At 33.5% G+C, this 22,047-nt stretch overlaps 1 protein-coding gene across 1 annotated transcript in view; it reads right to left on the minus strand.

The window, feature by feature from the left end:
* The window catches only part of PCDH17 (protocadherin 17), a 95,986-nt gene that overhangs the window by 52,113 nt on the left and 21,826 nt on the right, over positions 1-22,047 (minus strand). The window contains exons 2-3 of the mRNA XM_077855478.1: positions 10,686-10,744; positions 10,380-10,552 (exon numbers count right to left, since the gene is read on the minus strand). Of these exons, the coding sequence (XP_077711604.1) occupies positions 10,380-10,552; positions 10,686-10,744 (232 nt within the window). The remainder of the gene's footprint in view (positions 1-10,379; positions 10,553-10,685; positions 10,745-22,047) is intronic.

Below are 22,047 nucleotides of genomic sequence, written 5' to 3' on the forward strand. Positions count from 1 at the left end.
AATTTGAATATGTTAATGTATTTGGCTATATAGTTATCAAATATACACAGTTTGCTATATGACCTATTCCTATTTCTTGTTTTTTTTTTAAATAATTATAAATATAAAATAAATGCCATATCTGTTTTTGACAGGTGTGTACCTTGGCATAGAATATTTTGGTGATTTCTGGATCTCCCTTGGCTTTTCACAAAAGTGAGGCCAATTATATAATATAAATGCTTATGTAAAATAATAAGATTAAAGATCTTTGCCTTGTACTTTATAGAGAAGATTGGGCCCACCTATTATGAACTCTATAATTATTTTCCCTTTACCTCTACATTGCTGTTTATCTTTTTAATTTATTTCTCCTTTCTTTCCTTCACAGAAAAAGAGTTGATTTTTACTTTAAAGCTAGCATCTCCATTACATGCTCCAATGAATATCCTCTATCTGGCCCAATCCTTCAATATTTCCTTCTAATGGGATCCTCTGCCCTAGTATATTAATAATTAGTTACCCTAAATAATTACAGCATTTTTCACTCATAATATTATCTTCCTTAGCTACTATTTTCCTTTTCTTTCCCTCATTCCATTATTTGCTGGTCTCTTTGAAATAACAGAGAAATTACTATCTCCAATTCCTGACCTTACTTCATGGTCTATCTTTTTGAAATTCTTTTTTTTTTTTTTTTTTTTTTTATCACTCCATTATAACTCCTCTCATGGAAATCAAGAGTGATCTGTCGGTTATCAGATTGCATAGCTGTTCCTTGAGCCTCATTTTCTTGGATTCTCTAAAGAATCAAAATGTTTGTTCCTGCCTATCTCTGGCTACTGCAATGTTATGGCTTTCCTATTTCCTTCCTCCCTTACCTACCACCTCTTTCCCATTTTCATCGGCATTTCTTCTTTGTCCCTTCTCCTCTGGACACACTGGACTATTCATTATCCTCCAAATATTATATACACTTTCCATATCCCATGACTGCATTTATGTATTTGTTGTATTTCTTCCACCTCTCAAAGTAAAACCTTCTTTATCCCTTAGGTCTTAGCTCAAATTTCATCTTTTGTAAGAAGTCTTCATTGAATAATTATCAGTATTCTATTCTTTTGAAACTCTCAGACCCTTTTATAGGCACATAATCAATAGCACATTATTTTCTACATTTCATTATTTTTTGGCATATGTTTTACTTCCATTACAAGACAATCAGTTCTGTGAAAATGGGTTTTGGAAATTTCAAAAGAGTTCATTTAAGAATTTTATCATCATTTGAATGTAAGCTCAATGTGAACAGGGATATTTGTTTTGCTTACTATTCAATCCTCAACACTTGGGGGAGTGCTTGGCACATACCAGAAACCCAACGAATATTTGTTGAATAAATACACAACATAGCACCTAAGATATATGATGTGTGTATATGATACTATACAGAGTGTTACTGAATTACATTAAAAATTCAAAACATTTGATTCCAAATGAATGTCCTTCCTTCAAAGCAAGTGAACTCTGGAATTTATATATTTATGCTCACGATGCCAGGTCACATATATGGGCCTTTACTCCAAACTAGTTCATTGAATTGCAAAATAGAACTCAGTATCGCCCTGTTTTTAATATAACAGCATTATCCAATTTTACTTAATGTATCGATTTAATTTGGCTCTCAAGTATACGTGGCTGGAAATGAAATCTAAAAATTCTAGATTTTAGTCACATAACTCATCTATGAGGTCTCTGGATTTTGGATTGTCACAGAACATACTGAATATGTTCCCTGGCGGGTTGAACAATTATTGAACTTTCTCCCTTCCCAACTTCGAAATCCTGCAGGATTCCACCCTGGATCCTTCCCTTACAATACTCATGGATTCTAATCTCCTGGATTCTTTTCTCTCAATGGCCTTTCTCATTGATATACATACTTTGAATATCATCCTATGTCAATGGTTTCCAAATTTATACCTCCTAACTTCTACTCTATCAAACTATAATTTCCAGTTGCCTCTTCTGATATTCATCTGAAGTATTTTTATTTCCCAAATATTTTCCCAGTGATGACCTCAACCTGTCTTTGCCACGTTGGTAAACTGAACTCAGTTGCTCAAGTAATAATGCTAAGATTCATTATAACCCATGTCCCATACTACCTCATTGTTTTTTAAAAGTTCTCTCAAAGATCTGGTTAACTGATTTTTTGCTTTGTTTTTTCCTATCATCTTTCAGTGGTGAAGTTTCTTTAGTAAGTCAGTTCCAGCATACAAATAAGCATTGTTCATTTGGAGAAAATGCTGCAAGTTTCTAATATTTATGCGTTGATTTAACCTATGTGGTATAAATTACACTAAATTGTACTTAAATAATTCAAGTTATAGTCCATTTATTTGGGTATAAAATGATTTCTTTCCTTTAGAAACTTTTATCCTAAAGTCAATTTCAAATGAATGCTAAGCAATTTATTTTAGTCGTAAAAGTAGTGTCATATACTAAAAAGGAATTTTTAATCTTTCACTTAGTTCCATTCCTGCTACTTCTTTACTACTTTGAGCCTCATTTCACCTTGCTTTGGACTACTTTCTCAGCTTCCTAGAGTATCCCTGTCTCCCCAGACATTGACAAAAATAATCTCTTTAAAATGAAACTTTGAACTGTTACCTCCTGAACCTCTAATGGCTCCCCGTCAGCTGTCCCATTACTGGGCTTGTCATCTCTGTGTCATACACCTCTTTCTAAATCTCACACCTTCCTACTCACATGTGTTCATACGTTGCTTTACTTCACTTGTGTTTCTGAGAGTGCCCTGTCATCCTCTCTCCCCAACATCTCTAGGCCAGGTGAGATAAACATTTTCTGAAGGAAGTCAGCTCACAAGTCTCCTCCAGGAATTTTCTTTGATCTGCCCAAACGTTGGCTGGGTTTTCTTTCTCATGACTCCATGTATACCTGGGGTCTATCTCTCACTGCACCAACCTCATATTTTATATGTCAAATATCTTACTACAGTGTGAGCTCCTTGAGAACCCAGCCTGTGCATTAGTTCATCATTGCATCCTTGGCACAGTTGTTCATTAAAAGAAAAAAGTGATTATGTAAATGAGTGGATGAAAATCTCTCCTGGAGTCATTATTCCTTGGTGCACTAAGAAAATATCAGGGACCTACAATTAGAAGTGTAGATCTTATGCCCAGAGAAGAAATACATGCATCCTTGTACTTGGTGACAAATAACAGTAGTGTCAATGTTACATCTGGTATGATAGTTTTTTTGTTGTTGTTGTTGTTTGTTTTTACCTTTTGGAGCTTCTATTTAATATATTTATTATATATATAATATATAAGCATACTAAATATTTATTCAAAATATATGAATCAAGAATTAAGCTCTCAATCATAACTGCTTACATATTTAGATTAATAAAGAAATGAAATGTGATGACAAATCTGAAGTACCTGCTTAGAGGCACAGAAGTTTCTTTATCAAGTGTTATAGGAATGGAAAGACACGAAGAGCTCCAGACCAACAAATTATAAACCTGGAATTAGTACTGTCTCTGCCTCTAACTGAAGATTCTATTAAAGTCATTGAACCTGTTTGCTTTCTTACTTACAAAACAGGGAAATTATACTTCAAAAATCTTTCTACTCTAATATTTCATAACATGGCTTTCAAAAGAACAGAGAACTTGCAATAGTAGTAGCTTATATGTTTCAAGTGAAATAATGGAAAATTTTTGAAAGAAGCTTAAGACCTATTAACATTATTTTCTCAGTTAACAGATGAACTGAAAACCTTTCTAGATTGTCATAGTTTACAGGCATACTCCAATATTCATAAAGGTCTACATAATATTAATATAGAATTTTACTTGTAAAAATGAAAAAAAATGTCATTCTAAAAAACTATTATAGGAAAATCCTCTGGTTGTATTGGAGTATTTGAAAGATAAAATAATTCTAAGGCTGGGAAGGGTGCCCCTCCCCCAAGGCAAAATGAGTTTTTAAAAGTTTGAGAAATACTGTCCCAACATCCAAATTGGAGTGTTTTAGCAAAAGTCATTGCTGTGCTTACTAAAAGCAAGAGAATCTCAAAAACACATTGAGTCTATAGTAAATCATGCAACACTTGTTAAGGAGGCTTTACGATGAGAACAAATGTGAGGGTGATAAAATCTCTCTATTTTCATGATACCAGCTGCTGGATTCTAGAAGCAGATGTTTGCACATGAGTAAAAGAGATGTCATTGAAACTTTTAAAGTTAGGTGAACTATGGGACTATTTGCAAGTTTGGTAATCAAAAATAAGCTGAAACTGCTCACAGTTTGGGGAATATTTTATTCAGTAAAATGTAAAGCCAGATGAATTCTGCAAGTCCTAAAAGACAGCACAAGAGAGTGAAAATGTGGATATTAAGGTCCTCTTCAATAAGTGCAGTCCAATGAAAACTTATTGGGCTTGAAAATAATAATTCTTGGCAAATAATACAATTTCTTAAATGCCACATATTGGAATCATAAAGCAGCAGTGCCTTTAAAAATTCGTAAATGATTTCTTCCTGACATTAAATACTCAACAGTTCCTTATCGTCCCCCGTATATGGCAGTAATTTTCTATTTTCTTCCAAAGACAAATTGACTATTAGTAAGTTTACAGCAGCATTTCTTTTTAAGATTATTTTCAGAGATTGTGAGATGGCTGCTGAGAGGATGGACATTGCCATCACCTCCTTGTCCTTATGTATGTAGAAGCAATTTGCTGTTGTCCATTTTAGAAAGGTCTGGGGAAAAACACCGATGGATTGGAAGGGTCAGAGCTGCAGTAACCATAGTGCAGCACAGAAAACAGAATGGAAGTTTGAGAATGAATATAAAAGTACTATGCTGGTACTTTCCCATTATGGGTCAGTTCTAGAGGAAATTGCAAAGTAGGTCAAAATTGTGTTCAGGGTCCTAATCCTGTCTAATAACTCCCTCCAAAATCCTATATATATGGCCCCACCCCTATTTTGGTAGACAAAAGCTTCACGTTCTATTCTTCTATTTCTTATTACTTCATTTTTAAAATCATTCCTTCATGGTAAAGTATAGGTTGTGGAAACTTTAAACATTTCCTTTCCAAACATAACTAGAAATATGGTGAAACTGAAGTCATTATGCAGTAAATTAGGGAGGCAGATTTGAAGGAGTGGGACTCAGAGGCTCCCCAAACTCTGAAATCACATAACCAATATGCAGTCCTTTAAAGTAGCCTAATCTTGTTTTGAATATGGGGCCCACAAGCAAAATTCAAGCACTATCTTAAAAAACAAAACAAAAAAAAGGAATAACAACAACAAAAATCCATTAGCTTTAGTTTTTGTAGTTTTCCAGAATGTCCTCTGGGAAGAAGGAAGGCAACCCTTAAGAATGTAATTTTGTTTTAAAACTGAATTCACTGAAGCAAATCTGGTTTATTTGGTATTTCTATCATTCTCAACTTTCTATTGATTTTATTTGTATTAGATTTTAATCAGGGATTCCATTGTGAAATGTTTTGAATCCAGAATGTAATTTAGGAAGTCAGATTTTCTAGCAGAAGAGGGAGGACAGGGGAGGCACAGAATTGAATAGAAAAAAAAAAAAGAAGAAGAAGAAGAAGAAGAAGAAATTAAACGGCAATTAATTAAAAGGAGAATTGAGAAAGAATTTGAGTGAAGCAACTTATGAGGATCAGAAAAGTACTGGAATCCAGTTATAGAGGAAGGGACCAACAGCTGGTCACCTAGCAGGGATTTTAGATTCTCCCATGGTGATGTTCCACTGCCATCCCTAGCAAAGGCTGTCAACACTTACCATGTGCGATGCTATTCTACTAGCTTGTGGCTTCAATTCAAGCAGTTGGTTTCGATAGCAGAAGACTGACTATCCTTGAAAAACTGAGAATGGTCCTAAGCTATTGATAAGGAGCTCAGAGAAATTATCAGCATTCATGAATTCTACACATTTATTATATGGGAATCAATATAGACTACTGAATTTTAGGGAAGGCTTACTAAATCTTTTCAAAGAAGGAAAATGTCATTGCTAACAAACAAAATACTTGACCAGGATTCTGTAGTCTGTACCAGACTTTCTGTAGGACAGAAATTCAAAGGTACAGGCACTTCTTTAAAGTGGTCAAATTGGATTGCTTTATCTACCTACTTACCTACCTACCTACCCATCTATAATATTTGGCAAAGGGAGTATGCAGAAAATCTAATCGACAAATAGAAAAGCAAGGTAAAAAATGCAATCAAATATAAAGAAACTAAAGGCATTCTTTGAGAATTTTTAAAATCCCACTAAAAGAAACTAAAATAACCTCTTTCTATTAGAGGATTTATTAATATAAAATCCTTACACCTATCCCTAGCTGTAGTGCTGTTCATCACCCATTCAATTAACTACTGAACCCTTTCAAATATTTTTGCTAAAATAATGAGTAACATATAATAGTGCTGTATATTTGGGGTGATTAAACTGATGGTAGCAAAAAACACAATTATCAAGAGTAGAATAAATGGGAAAAATCTGCACAAAAGGGAAGAAAAAAGTAATATTTGAACTAGTAATATGAAATCTCAAAGGCCTAAGTCATTTGCAAAGGAAAACCATGATTAGCATAGAATTTTACACTGAAAATGTAAAGATTATTTTTGGAATTGATTCTAATTTCTAAGTTAAAGAAATATTTTTTTTTTAAATTTTTATTTATTTATGATAGTCACAGAGAGAGAGAGAGAGAGAGAGAGAGAGAGGCAGAGGGAGAAGCAGGCTCAATGCACCAGGAGCCCGACGTGGGATTCGATCCTGCGTCTCCAGGATCACGCCCTGGGCCAAAGGCAGGCGCTAAACTGCTGCGCCACCCAGGGATCCCTAAAGAAATATTTTGATTCAGAAACAGAACATTGTTTTTCTTAATAGAAAAAAGTTTAAACAAGGAAAGAAGCCAACTAAATTAATATAAAAATATAAAATATAATATGCTACTGATTTTTTAATTGAAATGTTAAGGCACTATTACAAAATTTTTGGAAGAGAAAAAACTCATAAACAATTTTCTTTTTGTTTAATTTTTGGTTTCTTTCCCCTAAGAGGAAATTTACTTTTGTTTTTTAAGAGATTTTTAAAAGTATTAAAAACTGGGTTTAATATTTGAAATCTGACATAATTGCTTAAATACAGCTGTCATCATCTTTCATCTGTAAAGAAAATTATTCTTTATAGGTGTGCATTGAATCAATTTGGCATTGCTTCTCATGATGCTTTTCAAATAAATTAACAAGAGTACATTGACCAAGACAATGGCTGATTGCTTCTTCAAACATTTTAAAATTATTTCTGAGTAAACTGTTCATTATGTGAATAGTATAAAGCACTGGGTAAGAGGGTGGGTTCTGAAGGCGTGTCATTTTATTTCTAATGCTAACTTCACTATTTACAGCTATAGAATATTGAGAAAATTTCTTAATACACACTAAATGTGAGAGTAACAGTACTTACCTATTTATAAATGCAATGAAAACGAAATAGGATAATAAGTTTTAAGTACTGAATGATTCATTCAATGCATATGAACGATTTTAATGTTCTCCCCTAAGGTTTGCATACATGAACTCAGGTTTTAACTTATTCTTAAATTTTGTTTGATACCTAGTCATAGCAGTGAATCAGATTGTCTATTTGAGCAAATTCTCCCATTTGGAGACAAAGTTGTGTATCAAAGACACAAGTTTTGGCTATATCTAGACCTAGGATAAAACTCCAAACTTGAAATGCAACTAGCAGTGTTTATAGAAAATTGTAAAAGCTCAGTAAATGCTAGTCTCCTCCTTGAACCTAGATAGGTAGATCGAAGGTATAAACATCGATACATGGAAGAAAGAAAGAAAATAAAGAGAGAGAAAGAGAGAAAGAGAGGAAGGAAGGAAGGAAGGAAGGAAGGAAGGAAGGAAGGAAGGAAGGAAGGAAGGGAGAAAGGAAGGGAGAAAGGAAGGGAGAAAGGGAGAGAGCATAAGGGAGGGAGGGAGAGGGAAGGAAGAAGAGAAAGGGAGGAAAAAGATCATACAGATAATGGAGATAGATAGGGAGATAGGTAAGATGACAGAGGCAAATGACAAAGAGAGATGGAGGGGGAGAGAGAGAGTGAGAGAAGGAGAAAGTGAGAGAGAGATCTCCCATCTCTACTAGTTACATACAGTTTCTTGAAGGCAGGCTCCAAGTCAAATTTATTTTTGATGTTCCTAAAGAATCTAACCTTCCTCACGTATTGAAAAGATGTATAGATATTTATTAAAAAATGAGTTTATAAACAGTCAACGAATCAATGAAATACTATTTTAACTAATCCTCCGAAATCATGCTTTAAAGTAGAGGTCAGTATCTCTCCTATAATTCATAGATTATCTAAGTGTGGCTTTCAGATTCATTATAACTTTCCCATATTTATTAATAAGGATGTGTGGAAACTCTTGTTTTAGAGGAGACATTTGCATTAGCATTCTCACTCTTAGACTAGCAATTTTTTTTATGTGTAGTATTAGCTAAAATATATGCCCAATATATATTCTTCTAAGAACAATAGCCACCTTTCTAAGGTATTATTTTCTAATATCAAAATTGATAAAATAGATTTTTAGTATAAACTACATCTTCAGACATAAATAAAACCACTTCCTTTTTCCATAGGGGTCCTTACCCCTTCTCATCAAATACATTGCTCATTTGGTTGATGAAAAAAATTTAAAGAGTTAATGTGAACAGCATATAAACTTTTTGATTAATACAGTTTCTCATGACGATATAATAAATGCAAACTCTTTACTTTATGCAGCCTTACAAAAAGTAGCCAATGCATTATCTGTCAATCACTTTATTATACACATAGACGAGTCTACGTTAGGTTCTGTATTCACGTATTAAGATCCAACAACCCATTATTTAAAATTCGTCTAAAAAATTAACATACTATAATACGCTATAGTCAAAACCCATCAATATCATTTAAGCCACTTCAAGTAAACATTCAAATCTGTAGGCATTATGAATATTCCATAAGCATTCAAATACTTTTTACTGAAAATAATTTAAAATGGAATATTGCATTGTTAGACAAAAAATTGCTATGGTATATCTGGCAGTTATTACTTATAAAAAGAAGACTTTTGGAGAGGCCAACCTTAAAATAAATCCAGAATAATTATATTCAGTGCAGAAATATAAATATATATTATACTGAACATATGTATTTATTTCTGTATTGAATTTATATATGTGTGAATGTGTATATTAACATTTCAACATGATTAGAGAAAGTAATAAACATCATATCTGTTGAAATATGTGTGACATGACAGATTGCACTACAGGAAAAAAATTATTTTCTATGAATTGTCAATCAATAAATGACTTACAAGAATAAGTGACTATGTCGCATAGTATAATGTAGCTCCTCGTTAAAAAAATGAAATAATAAATATTAGATATTTTAAATGCCATTAGTTTTTGAAAACTAATATTAACAAATATAACATGCATTTGTAATTCTGAAATACCATTTATACAACAGTCCTTTTCATTTTTTATAACGAGACGTAAAAACCTATTCATTGCATCTAAGTTTTACACATGAGTTGCTTACTTCTCTTTGGGTGAATCAGTAGCAAATAGTTCGTTGTGTTTGAAATGATAAAAACATCAAAACTAATAAAAAGGAGGCATATCAAACATCGAAGATAGACTTTCAGGAAAAAAATATGTGTATTTAATAAGAAGTGTTTCTTTTTTATGTCTCTATCAGGGTAAACAAATACATGTCTATTTGACATCCATGCAGATTTAGATGTAAATCAAAAAAAGTAGCCAAAAGTGTTGCTTCGCTATAATTTGACTCATGAAAAACCACATTGAAGCTACAATCCGTGCTAAAAATAAACCCTGCTAAGAGTTATAAAATCCCAGTCAGGTTTTCTTTTTACCTAAAAGTGGTGCATTTACTAAATTTAATCTTGTAAGTTAGTATATTAAGATGTGCAAATCTAGCTAACATATGCCCTATTTTCCTTGCTAATAAAACACAAAATGGGAAGGGTTAAGAAATGCCCATAAAGATAAGAACAATCTAGTGACTTAGGTCAAGTTCTCATTTTAAGAAGATTATAGACTAATATCCATGCCCTTCCTCTTCCTGTTGTTAACTGAGGTATTGAATAAGTTGCTTTCTATCTGGGACAAGCTGAGGATTTGCTGTTTCTTTTGATATATTATCAATGGTCCATTCCACCGTGATAAACTGCAACTCTCGTACTAATAGGTTTATAATGATTGCTTAAGCTTTACACTTTGTAAGCATTGGAAGGCTTCACTCACCTTGTTCAAGTGGTTGGCTTTTAGTTGAAGTAGTTTTCATCTTGAGTGCCTCCCTAACAGACATGTCACAGCAGGAGCCTTTGTTAGTGTCTTGGTCACTGTCAGCCTGATCACTGTCCCCGTGCCCACTGTCTCTCAGGCTGGCTCTTTCTGGGTCCTTAAACGTGGAGCTACTGAAATACATATAAAGAAAAAGAAGAGAAAGTGTTGTCTCTACGAGTCCGAATCTGAAGTGTAGTCTCTTGCAAAGCAATTTTGACACGAATGCAAATGGGGAAGCCGAGAAAGTTATTTAATAGGCCTTACCTTTGAACAAACTGCTGCCTGCTGCCCATGTAATTGGGCTCTGCGGGAAAATTGTCTGTCTGCGAAAGAGAAGGAAAAAAATACGTATAGTTGTACACTGGACAAATCTCCTGCAGAGCAACAAGATTTCCTAGTGGAAAAATGATTAATAATTCAAAAATTCCCTTAATCTTCAGATTTGGACATTTTAATTAAATTGGAAATTGCTGACATGTAATTATGTACTCAGAACAATTAAATGATTCCGGTCCACAAATTACCTGTTAATAAGTAAACAATGAGCCTGTCATAACTGGCATTCTCTGCTACTACCGGGATGGATAACACTGTCTGTGTTGTTTCATGACTTAGATATTAAGATTGAACATTTGTGGGGGGAGTGGAAAAATGACCTAATTTCTCCATATTAAAAGTGTGAATTATTTAATAATACTCATTTTTAAACATAATTACATCATCTGCTGGGACTCTATGCCCTCCTTGATGTAATATCACTTAAAGTCATCCACTCCTCAATTAAGAGAGACAGGGCCTTTACTTCAAATTTTGCCAATAACAATTACAAGCATGGCACATATGGCTGAACTCATCTCTATAATTCATTCTCATCTACATTCCGACTATGGCATTGAACTCAAACTATACAGAATAAAAGGGTATTACTTCTGGTTATTCAGAGTGAAGTAAAATTAAAAAAAAAAGAAATAAAATGTTACTTAAAATATTGAGAGTAACGACATTGAGAAACCAGGCTTGTTTTTGTGGTTGTTTTACTGCTTCCAAACTGATGTGGAGGTCTGCCAAAAAGAACTGAATTCTCCTTGTATCATGGAACAGAGTCTTTTGGGAGAAAGATACTAGATCTTTCATAGATCTCCCTATACTGTACATTCATACACATCACTTCTTCTTGCAGCTGACTCAGCAACAAAGGTTCTCCTGTTTTCTGCATCACTTCATATCACACCATTGTGCTCTGAAGCAGCTATGGATTCATACAAGATCACCCAGCATGCAAGAATCAGGGACACCGGAGCATACAATTCATGAAGAAGAGGGCCCAAGGTAAGGCTTAATGTAATACAATATGTGTTTTCCTTATAAAAAGTTAATTTAAACAACTAGTACTCTTTTCTCATGTTATAATTTTATTTTTGTGTGTGTGGGTTTTTTGAACTATTACTGGAAAAAAAAAGACATGTTCAGACTAATAGTTTAATGTACTAAGTTTCACTGTCTGTTAAAAGTTTGGGGACAGGAAATACTCTCATATATTTCTTTATCTATAGTCCTTTGTTATTGTTCAAATGACCTTTATCAAAGTGCAAAGACCAAGGTAAACAAGGTCAAAACATTTTTCACTTCTAATCCACTTTAATTAGTAGTTGGTACAGACATATTTCATTAACATGTTTTACTAGATTTTAGATTCTGTGAAGCACCTTAGTGTTTATTTCTATAATGGTAAACTATCCATTCTTAAGGATAACAATGTAGTAAAAATATTAGGGAGGGAGGCAGTGCCTGGGTGGCTCAGCTAGTTAAGCATCAGACTCTTAACATCAGTTCAGGTCCTGAACTCAGGGTCATGAGTTCAAGCCCCACACTGGGCTCCATGCTGGGAGTGGAGCCTTCATAAAAAAAATAAAATAAAGTAAAATAAAATAAAATAAAATAAAATAAAATAAAATAAAAAGTAGGTGGAAAACAACACTGAGGCAAATGTTTGCAAAAGAATTTTGCCAATTTTTGGGCAGCTCTGGTGGCTTAGCGGTTTAGCTCCACCTTCAGCCTGGGGTGTGATCCTGGAGACCTGGGATCGAGTCCCACGTCAGGCTTCCTGCATGGAGCCTGCTTTTCCCTCTGCCTGTGTCTCTGCCCCTCTCTCCCTCTCTCTGTGTCTCTCATGAATAAATAAATAAAATCTTTAAAAAAAAGAATGTTGCCAATTTTTAAAAATTCAATTACTTAAAATTCCACATTTTAACTTAATAAAATCTGTTGACTTGGTCAAAAACATGTATGTAACCCATTTTTGTTGTCAGTTAAAGACTAAGCCATGGATATCTTAGAACACTTCAGAAAAACAGAATCCTGGGGAGAGAATAAAATGTAAAGTGGAAGTAGAAACTCTAGTTATCATAAATACAAGTTACCTTGTGATTTTAATGCTTTAATTAGGTGGAGCATCACAGGATATGGATTCCTATTCAGTTAGACACAGAGAGATAGACTGGGAAACTTTTCCTTTCTCCGCTCTAACAGGGACAGTATCTGAAAGTGTTTGCCTATTAGGAAACAGCTCTGATAAAATACAGAACTTTAATTGAGAATTAGAATACATTTCCCCACCGAATGAAGAGCTATTTTGTGTGCATGTGCACATGTGTGTGTATATTTGCAGGTACGCATCAGAGTGTTTGATGAACACTGAGCAATAGCATTGTTACCAAATGTTATTCTGATGAAAATAGAAACATAAGAGGAAGAGATTTTAGAAGAGAAAGAAAGGTGAGAAAAATAAAAGTAAGGAGAAAGGCAAGAGAAAAACAGGAGACAGAGACAAACAGGTATACATATGCAGGAGGAGGAATGAGAGTAGAAAGAGATAAAAAAAAGATGTAAAAAAGAAAGAAAGAAAGGTTGGTTTATTATTGTAGAATTTCACAAAATACAACTTTAAAAAATGTACAACTTAATCAGCAGCAGAGTATCAGAAGTTTACTAATATGGCTTGCATTTACCCACTAAAATAGGTAGAAACTTGAGAAATTGTGTGTGTGCTTATAATTACCATAATGAAATAGCCATTTGGCGTTTAACAAACATATAACTAACTCACCATAAAAAACACACTGGCTTTAATATAGAAAATAACATTTTCATTATCCAGGCTCCAAGGGTGTCAGAAAACTCATTTAAAATAATCTGAATATAAAATAACTGTATTTGCATAGAAAAATGAAAATAGACCCAAAACAAAAGCCATATGTACCACAGCATCATTTAATTCAGAAATAAAAGGGCCTTAAGATATTTTCCAATAATGTACTCTAAAAATTTAGTTCTACCTTGCATATCTCTAAATCTTAACTTTTAAGTCTAAGAAAAAAGTAAAATCTGAGGTCAGACACTTGCAGCTTATTAGGTTTCAGCAAAGTAATTAAATATGAATATTTATAACTCTTGAAAATTTTATCCTCTTCCGTTCAAACTAATCTTAAAACTAATGTTTTCTCTTCAAACTCAACTCGAATGCAGTGACTTTTACTTTTAAAACATAAAATTTGTTTATTATTTTTTAAAGTACCTGGAATTAATAGGTAGTTACAGAAAAGTCCCAAAATAAACATTTTAAAAACTTTAGAATATGAGGATCTTTTTATTCTTTTTCAGTCGAGATACAAAGACAAAAGTTTGGGGATTTTTTAGAGATTATTTGCTCATGACAGACTGAGCCGCCCCCTCCTTGTCTAATTTTTTTTGTTTCTTGTTATTTTGTTTGCTGAACATGAAAACTTAGATATTCTTTACTTTCCTCTGCACTGAAAACACAGAGATATAAACAAGTAATCACTTAAACACACAAAGCGGATAAGTCTGCATGATATGAAACATTTCTTTGATTATTTGCCTCTATGTATTTCTCTTTGTATTTCTCCTCTATGTATTACTCAGCAAACTGTAGTCAATTTATAAATGATATTCAAAATCAGAATTTTTTTCAGCAATAGTCAATAAACTATTCCCGAAGTATATCAGACTATATATTTACATATTCTACAATTTGCTCATCCTATTATAACTCTAGAAAACAAATCATGATTTTAAAAATATGCATCCATGAGGAAAACCAAAAGGAAACACCTATTGAAACTGAACCATGTTGGCTGAAATTGGGTAAGTTCTACTAAAAAACCCAGTAAGCTCAATAAGGCAAGAAAAATAAATAAAGGGTAAATTAAAAAGAGAGGGGGGAAATTTAAATATTTTGAAATAACAAGTATAGAATCTGTACCCTGAACATGACAAAAATTGATGAAATAAATCAAAGAAGACCTAAATAGATGAAGAGATATATTGTGTTAATGTAGTGGAAGACTCAATATGGTAAAGACATCAATGTTCCTCAAATAATCTATACATGTAACATAATAACATTCATGTTTACAGCATTATTTCCTGTAAATACCTATAGAGGATACTAAAATTTGTAACGAGAAGCAAAGTGACTATAATAGGCAAAATAGTTTTGAGAAAGAATAAAGTTGAAGAACTCACACTATTTTCAGAGTTACTGTGAAGCTACACTAATCAAGACAGTGTAGTACTGTAGACAGCAAAGACACATAGACCAATAGAACAGAGAGACTGTCTATAAGTAGCCCACAGAAATACGGCCAATTGATATTTGACAAAGTTGCAGAGGCAATTCAATAGATAATTCAGTAGAATTATCTATTCTACTGTATGTGTATGTATGTGTACATATATGTATATATACACACATATGTATATATATCTACATGTCAAAGTGTATTATATGTCTAAATGTAAATATAAAACTTCAGGTAAAACCTAGAAGAAAATCTTTGTGACCTGACATTTGGCAGTTCTTAGACATGATGTCAATAAAGCATAATCCGTAGAGAAAAAAAAAAAGAGAGAGACCCAGACTGACACAGCAATTTGGTATTTACCTTAAGGAAATGTAAACTAGGCTCACACAAAAGATCTGTACATAAATATTTACAGGAGCTCTCTTTTCAAAACTGGAGTCAATCCAAATATCTTTCAATAGGTGAACAGATAGACTGTGGAGCATGGATGCAATGGAAAACAATTTAGCCATAAAAAAACAAACTGGTGATGTAACAACTTGCATGAATCTCAACAGCATTTTGGTGAGTGAAAGACGCCATCTCAAAAATTTGCATACAGTATGATTCCATTTATAAAAGTTCTCAAAAAAGCAAAAAGCAAAAACTATTATGACAAAGAACAGGTCAGTGGATGCCAAGGTTTAAGGTTGACTAGAGAGATATAACGTAAAGAAGTTTAAAAAAAAAGATTTTTATTTATTTATTCATGAGAGAGACACAGAGAGAGAGAGAGGCAGAGACATAGGCAGAGGGAGGAGCAGGCTCCCTGCAGGGAGCCTTATATGGGATCCAGTCCATGAAAACCCCGGATCGCATCCTGGGCCGAAGGCAGATGCTCAACCACTGAGCCACCTAGGCATCCTCATAAAGAAGCTTTTTAGGGTGATCGAATGTTTAGTATCCTGACTGTGATGGTGGTTTCATGAAGTTTTTATATGTATATGATTAAAAATACATAGAACTCTACACTAAAAAAAAGGTTCATTACTGTATGCTAATAAAAGGTAATTCTGAATTAAATCTAAGGTGATATCTGCATATCACATGTGCTGAAGATCCTTCCATCTCACAGAAGATTATAAAACTACAAGCTCTTTTATTAAAATATCTTCAATAAAGACTGTTTCTGAACTTTGTCTTTTAAAATTACACAGAGCCAACTATTAAAATCTATGTAGAAGTTCCATATTCATTTGGACAGACTACAAATGGATTCAAGATATAAAGATCTATTTAGCCACACTAGCAAACCCAAGCAACAGTTCTATAAGATAGCCACCTTAGTATGAATTATTTAGCTAAATTTTCACTTATTTCAAAGATGTTTTTCTTGTGCACAGTTCCCATTTACCCAGCCATAACATAAATACTTCAAACGAAGTTTGCAGACTGCATATATTGCAAAGGAACAGAAGGAACAGCTTTTTTTTTTTTCTTTTTTCAAATAGGCTCCAAGCCCAACTTGGAACTTGAACTCGTGACCCTGAAATCCTGAAATCAGGAGTTGCATGCTCTACGGACAGAGCCAGCCAAGCACTCCAACAAAGGAACAGCTTTCTTATTTCAATGCAGAAAACAAACATGGCTATATTGTGAAGAACTGGGATCCGTCCTCAGAAACAGTGAGTTTTTACATTTAGAAAATGTCTTGTAAATTGATTCTACAATTGGAAGTGAATAGAATATCTTTGTAAGGACTCTAAAGGCATTTATTTATTTATTTTTAAAGATTGTATTTATTTATTCATGAAAGACACAGAGAGAGAGCGAGAGAGAGAGAGGCAGAGACACAGGCAGAGGGAGAAGCAGGCTCCATGCAGGAGCCGAAGGTGGGACTTGATCCATGGTCTCCAGGATCATGCCCTGGGCCGAAGGTGGTGCTAAACTGAGCCACCCAGGCTGCCCTCTAAAGGCATTTAATATAAAATGATTAGTATCTAAGATGTACCAAAGTGTATGCAAAATATCTTCAAAACAATTTTGCAACTTTGGTGGTAAAATTAGGATATACTGTTTAAAATGTGTAGTTTTATATTTTATATGAGATAATATATGAATATTTCTTAGTTACCGAAGACAATTCTTGTTATAACTTTACACTTAAATCCTACATTCAGCACTGTAATAATCATGGAATAATGATAAGCGAATGAAAGTCTGAGCAATTTTAAAACAATATTTAGATTACTAGAAAATGAGACAACTGTGGGATAAGAAAAATAAAGACCTCATCGTTCTGAGTCCCATTTCTAATTAATTTCTAAGGAAAAAAAAATTCAGAATACTATTTTCCAAAAGTATTCCTGCAAAAGGGAGAGAAAAAAATAATTCAATCATTAGAAAGATGGATTGTATGGTTAGTTTTCACCATCATAGATGCAATTTCAGCAAATGCTAGAATTCAATCTGTGATTAGTGCTATATATATATATACACACAATACCTTGGTGCTAATTTGCCAATATTCTCTTATATTTCCCGTGACAGAGTCACGGAATGTTAACAGACTCATGGGGCAGTCAGGAAATTTCCTATGGAGAGAACAATTTTTGACAAACCAAAGGGCTCTGGCATTTCCAGAATCCTTGGTGTGGAAACATAGGCGGCAGTGGTTTCTAAACTGCTGGTATCCTAGACATTCTTTTGATTTTCTGTCTGTTTTTTTTTTAAATTTTATTATTATTATTTTTTTAACCTTTGAGATGGAGGCTCAGTGGGTAAATTCATTCCACAAACATACACTTAGCTCGGACTCCAGGCAATATTTTAAATATCCAGCATTCAACAATGTAAAATTAGCAGTATCTGAGATCTGATCAGGAATTATAACGTATGCAATAAACTACAAAAATATAATCCATAGCTAAGAGAAAAGGGTTGCTGGAGGGGAGGTGGGTAGGGGGATGGAGTAACTCGGTGATGGGCATTAAGGAAGGCACATGATGTCATGAGCACTGAGGATAATACATAACTGAGAATGTCTAAATTCTGCTGAAACTAATAATACACTGTATGTTAATTAATTAAATATAAATAAAAGACAAAAAGAAGGACCTCCCAAATGTTTCAATACAAATATGAAGAAAGTTTTAATTCTAAAGGTATTGATTTAGAATGGGAATTATTAAAGAAGAATGAAGGTATGTCTTTTTTTTTTTTTTTTTTTTTTTTAAGCCTAAATGCTATTTATTGAAAAGAGCAGAGAAGAGAGAGTACAGGCTCCCTAGGCACAGGATGGAATAAAACAAGCAGATCAAGTCCACCTCCTGCTCAGCATATTCTCTTGTTGCCCCACAGGGCCATCTTGTTGTTGATGGACATCTTCAGGAAGTGGTCAGACTGCATGTAGTTATAGCTATCTTCTCCAAAGCCTCAAAACGGCACATGAAAGCCTTCCGATTTGGAAATTCATGCAGGCACTTGGGCTCAAACATACGGTTCTGATCCAAGACATCATAAGTGAGGAAATCCACAAAGGTGAGCTTTGACGCCCTCAGAAAGAACTTGTGACAAATGAATTTGGGGTTGGATGTGTAGTAATAGTGTTAAATCTTATCATTATAGCTTCAGCTACACTAAGATAGCCAGTGTTTTCATACCCAAAGGGTACAGAGGAGTGGAATTTTGAAAATTCTTTTGAATTAGGGACATAAGTTTGACTAAGTATATTGATGCCATTGGGTTGAAAACAAAGCCAAACAAGTTGAACTTTTCCCTTACTTCAAAGGCACTGCTTTAACATTGATAGTGAGCATTCTCTTTGCAGCAGACTGAACACAAGGGAGTGTTAAGAGGTGAATAATTCACTTTAAGCCTTTTCATACTGACATTGCTTCTGATAGCTTTGCCTTCAACAGAATATATGGTGTGGTTCTTTCTACATTGCTGAAGTAGGCAACAGCATTTTAAGCCACCACTTATAAAGTTATCTGACAGCACCCTATGGCTTTGGAATTTTCAAAGTGCATGAGGTATGGCAATAACTATATTTATCAATGATTTTCAAAATAATACATTTTATACAAGTATAGCGTGGTCGACATTTGTGTTTTGCAACTAAAGGCATAACAAAAATATAAGAAATTCTTACCACATTTAGCAAAAACTAGCATTACTTTAAATTAAAAATGAGAGGACCAGAACAGCCACATCCTGTAAGCGAGCATTTTAAGTCTACTGCTCAATTAGGATGACTGAGATGATTTTTTTAAAGTAATGTGGCTGTATATTAGAACATTTTTGCAAATGTTAACTCTTTTATAAACGACACCGATAACTTTAATAATAACCTGTATGCCAGAATTTAATTATGTAACTTATCAATCTTAAAGAAAATCATCTTGGACAAGAAAGAAGAAAATTGAGATAATCAAAAGTTAAGAGGAGTGCTATTTGTTATCTATAAAAGCACACATTCTCTTTTTATATTTGCTGAAGCATGGAGCCCATAGGCCACCAAGGTGCCACTGAATGTTAGATGTGCTTTCTCACTGCCAATTGCATAGAGTTATACCATGAGTTGCTGTCTTGGGGAAAAAGATCCAAAATTCAAGTTGCTAACTTCAACATCTCCAATTAACCCTTTCTCTTCAGTATAGTTAGCCTCTCCATCTGAATCCTAGCTCATAACTAGTCTTTTCTTTTTCTTCCAGTTATGGCAGTGGTCACGGTGATGGTGGAGGAGAGGAGGAGTTCTATTCCTTTCTGCTTTTTGTTTGTTTGTTTGGTTTTTGCTATCTCTTGTCTTTGAAGACTCCCCTATGCTTTCCTCCTATCGTGCTCTTTTTCTGTCTCTATTGAGTATGGAAGGATTACCCCACTGGAGGGAATGCCTAAAATTGGATTCTCTGCAATTGGACCTCCAAACTAAGCAGTCAAAGTTATATGCAGCCAATGCAATTCATTAGAAGTCTGAACTTCTAGAATTCTGACATTGGAGAGAAGGAGAAAAAAAAGGGAGGGACACAAATTGGTGACTCATAATTTTACTTATTATCCCTATGAATGCCGAGTCTTCTTCAGGATACATTTTCTTAAAATCTTAATTTATTAGGGTTAAAGAACTTGCTAACAAGTTAGTAAAAAAAAGTTTTTATAAATTGATTTACTTAGATTAATTTAGCTAATATGGATCTGTCTTGAAACCATACTGTGTGAATCTAAATTTATGTAAATCCTATCATTGTGCTCTTTCTGTGGTAGGAGGTTTGGAGTGTGCGGTCCTATTTTGGGATCTACAAAACAGCATTATTGATATTTATTATCATCCTTCTCAATTGCCCTAGAAGACATAGTAGTGTTACTGTCTACATGTTTTGTTTTTTAACAGAGAAACTACAGCTAACTAACTTTCAAAAAGTCAACCCATCATATAACCAATTCATTGCAAAAAAGATAACTCTTGCCGGTGACTGCCAGGACCCAGTCAGTTGCTGCACCGCCTTTCTGAGGAATAGAGAAAAATAAGGCTCCACCCAGATATGTTCAGAAGTTAATGAGAAATTCAGGCATCTTGCCTAGAAGTGTTTTTAAAAATTACTGTTACACACTAAGAAAAAAAGAGTACTATCACCCCTAATGAGAAGACAACCCATTGAAAAAGTTTGTACTTTTACCTTTCTATACTTGCATGTTAAATTATTTAAATATGCTGAACATTATATATAACTCCAATAACTAGATTTTCTTTCCTTTGGCCAATAACATAAAAAGGCAATAATGGCCATTTATTATCAAATGTTCTAATGCATGCAGTAGGCTTAACTGTATGATTACTTACCATCATGATAGTCATATAAATTATCAAAATAGGCACTTCTGAAAACTTACCTTTTAAAGTGCAAAAGAAATTCAAGGCATTATATTTAATCAATCATTATGTAAAATTCCTCAAAAACAAATATCTAATTTAAAAGGTGAACCAAAGTGTATGTCTGTTATCCATTTCATCAGTTTGTTTTTTCAAAATACATTCAAATTAAAAACATGAATGTGATGATTGCGGTACACACAGTTCACCAATCTTGCCCCCCAAATATTAAATTGTTAATTATAAGATAAAGTCAATTATTATTCAGATAATTCAATTTGTAAGTGAAAAAAATCATGAACAATATCAGGTTCCTGTCTGATTTTGAAACTGCCTTTCAAATTGTCACCTGTAAAGGTATATTCGAGTTCCAATGGGATTAAAAAAATAGAAGGAATTCAAGGTGAAATTGAATGATGCAACACCTTTCTCATTTTTTTTCCTTCCTCCAACACTTGATAATTTTTAAATCTTCAGAAGCAACAATTCAGGCAATCAGCTAACCAACCAATATATTTAACAATAATTAGTAAATACTTTGGGGGAATTTTGAAGTCCCTAGTCTTTTGCATTGGCTTCAAAGATAACTTATTACTACCCTTTCCAAAACAACAAAAATCATATGCAAATTTAAATTGTCCAAAAAAATTATCCATTGTATTTGAATTTCTGGTTTGAAAAACAAGAATAATGTGAGAATATAGTTATGAAAATTTAGGAGATAATATACAAGGAATTTGGAAGGCCTGTCCTCAGAAATGACTATTACAAAGTAAAAGGCATTCCTAAATTTGAAGAGAAAATATTAATTATTGATCAAATTTATGAGTATTATATTACTAGAATATTTATCATTATCCCTCTGAAATACAGGAATAAGTATCACATTCAAAATGTATGATTCAATGGCAAGAGTCTATTTTAGGTTGGCATTCATACCTGAAATTAAAATAAAGCTAAGTGTCTTTACTAATGTTAACAGATTTTTAATTAAACATTAGCACAAAATGAAATGAAATATCTCTACTCTTTATCAGACTGACACTTAATACCTAATTCAAGTATCTCTGGCTTTCTTTGCTTGGAGACTTCATTCAAAGAATTTTTATCCTATAGTAAAAGTATCAGTCTTACCTACACAACAAATTCATGAGATAATAGGCCTGCATTC

The sequence above is a fragment of the Canis aureus genome, chromosome 17, assembly GCF_053574225.1.
Source record: "Canis aureus isolate CA01 chromosome 17, VMU_Caureus_v.1.0, whole genome shotgun sequence".
NCBI classification, from domain to species: Eukaryota; Metazoa; Chordata; class Mammalia; order Carnivora; family Canidae; genus Canis; species Canis aureus.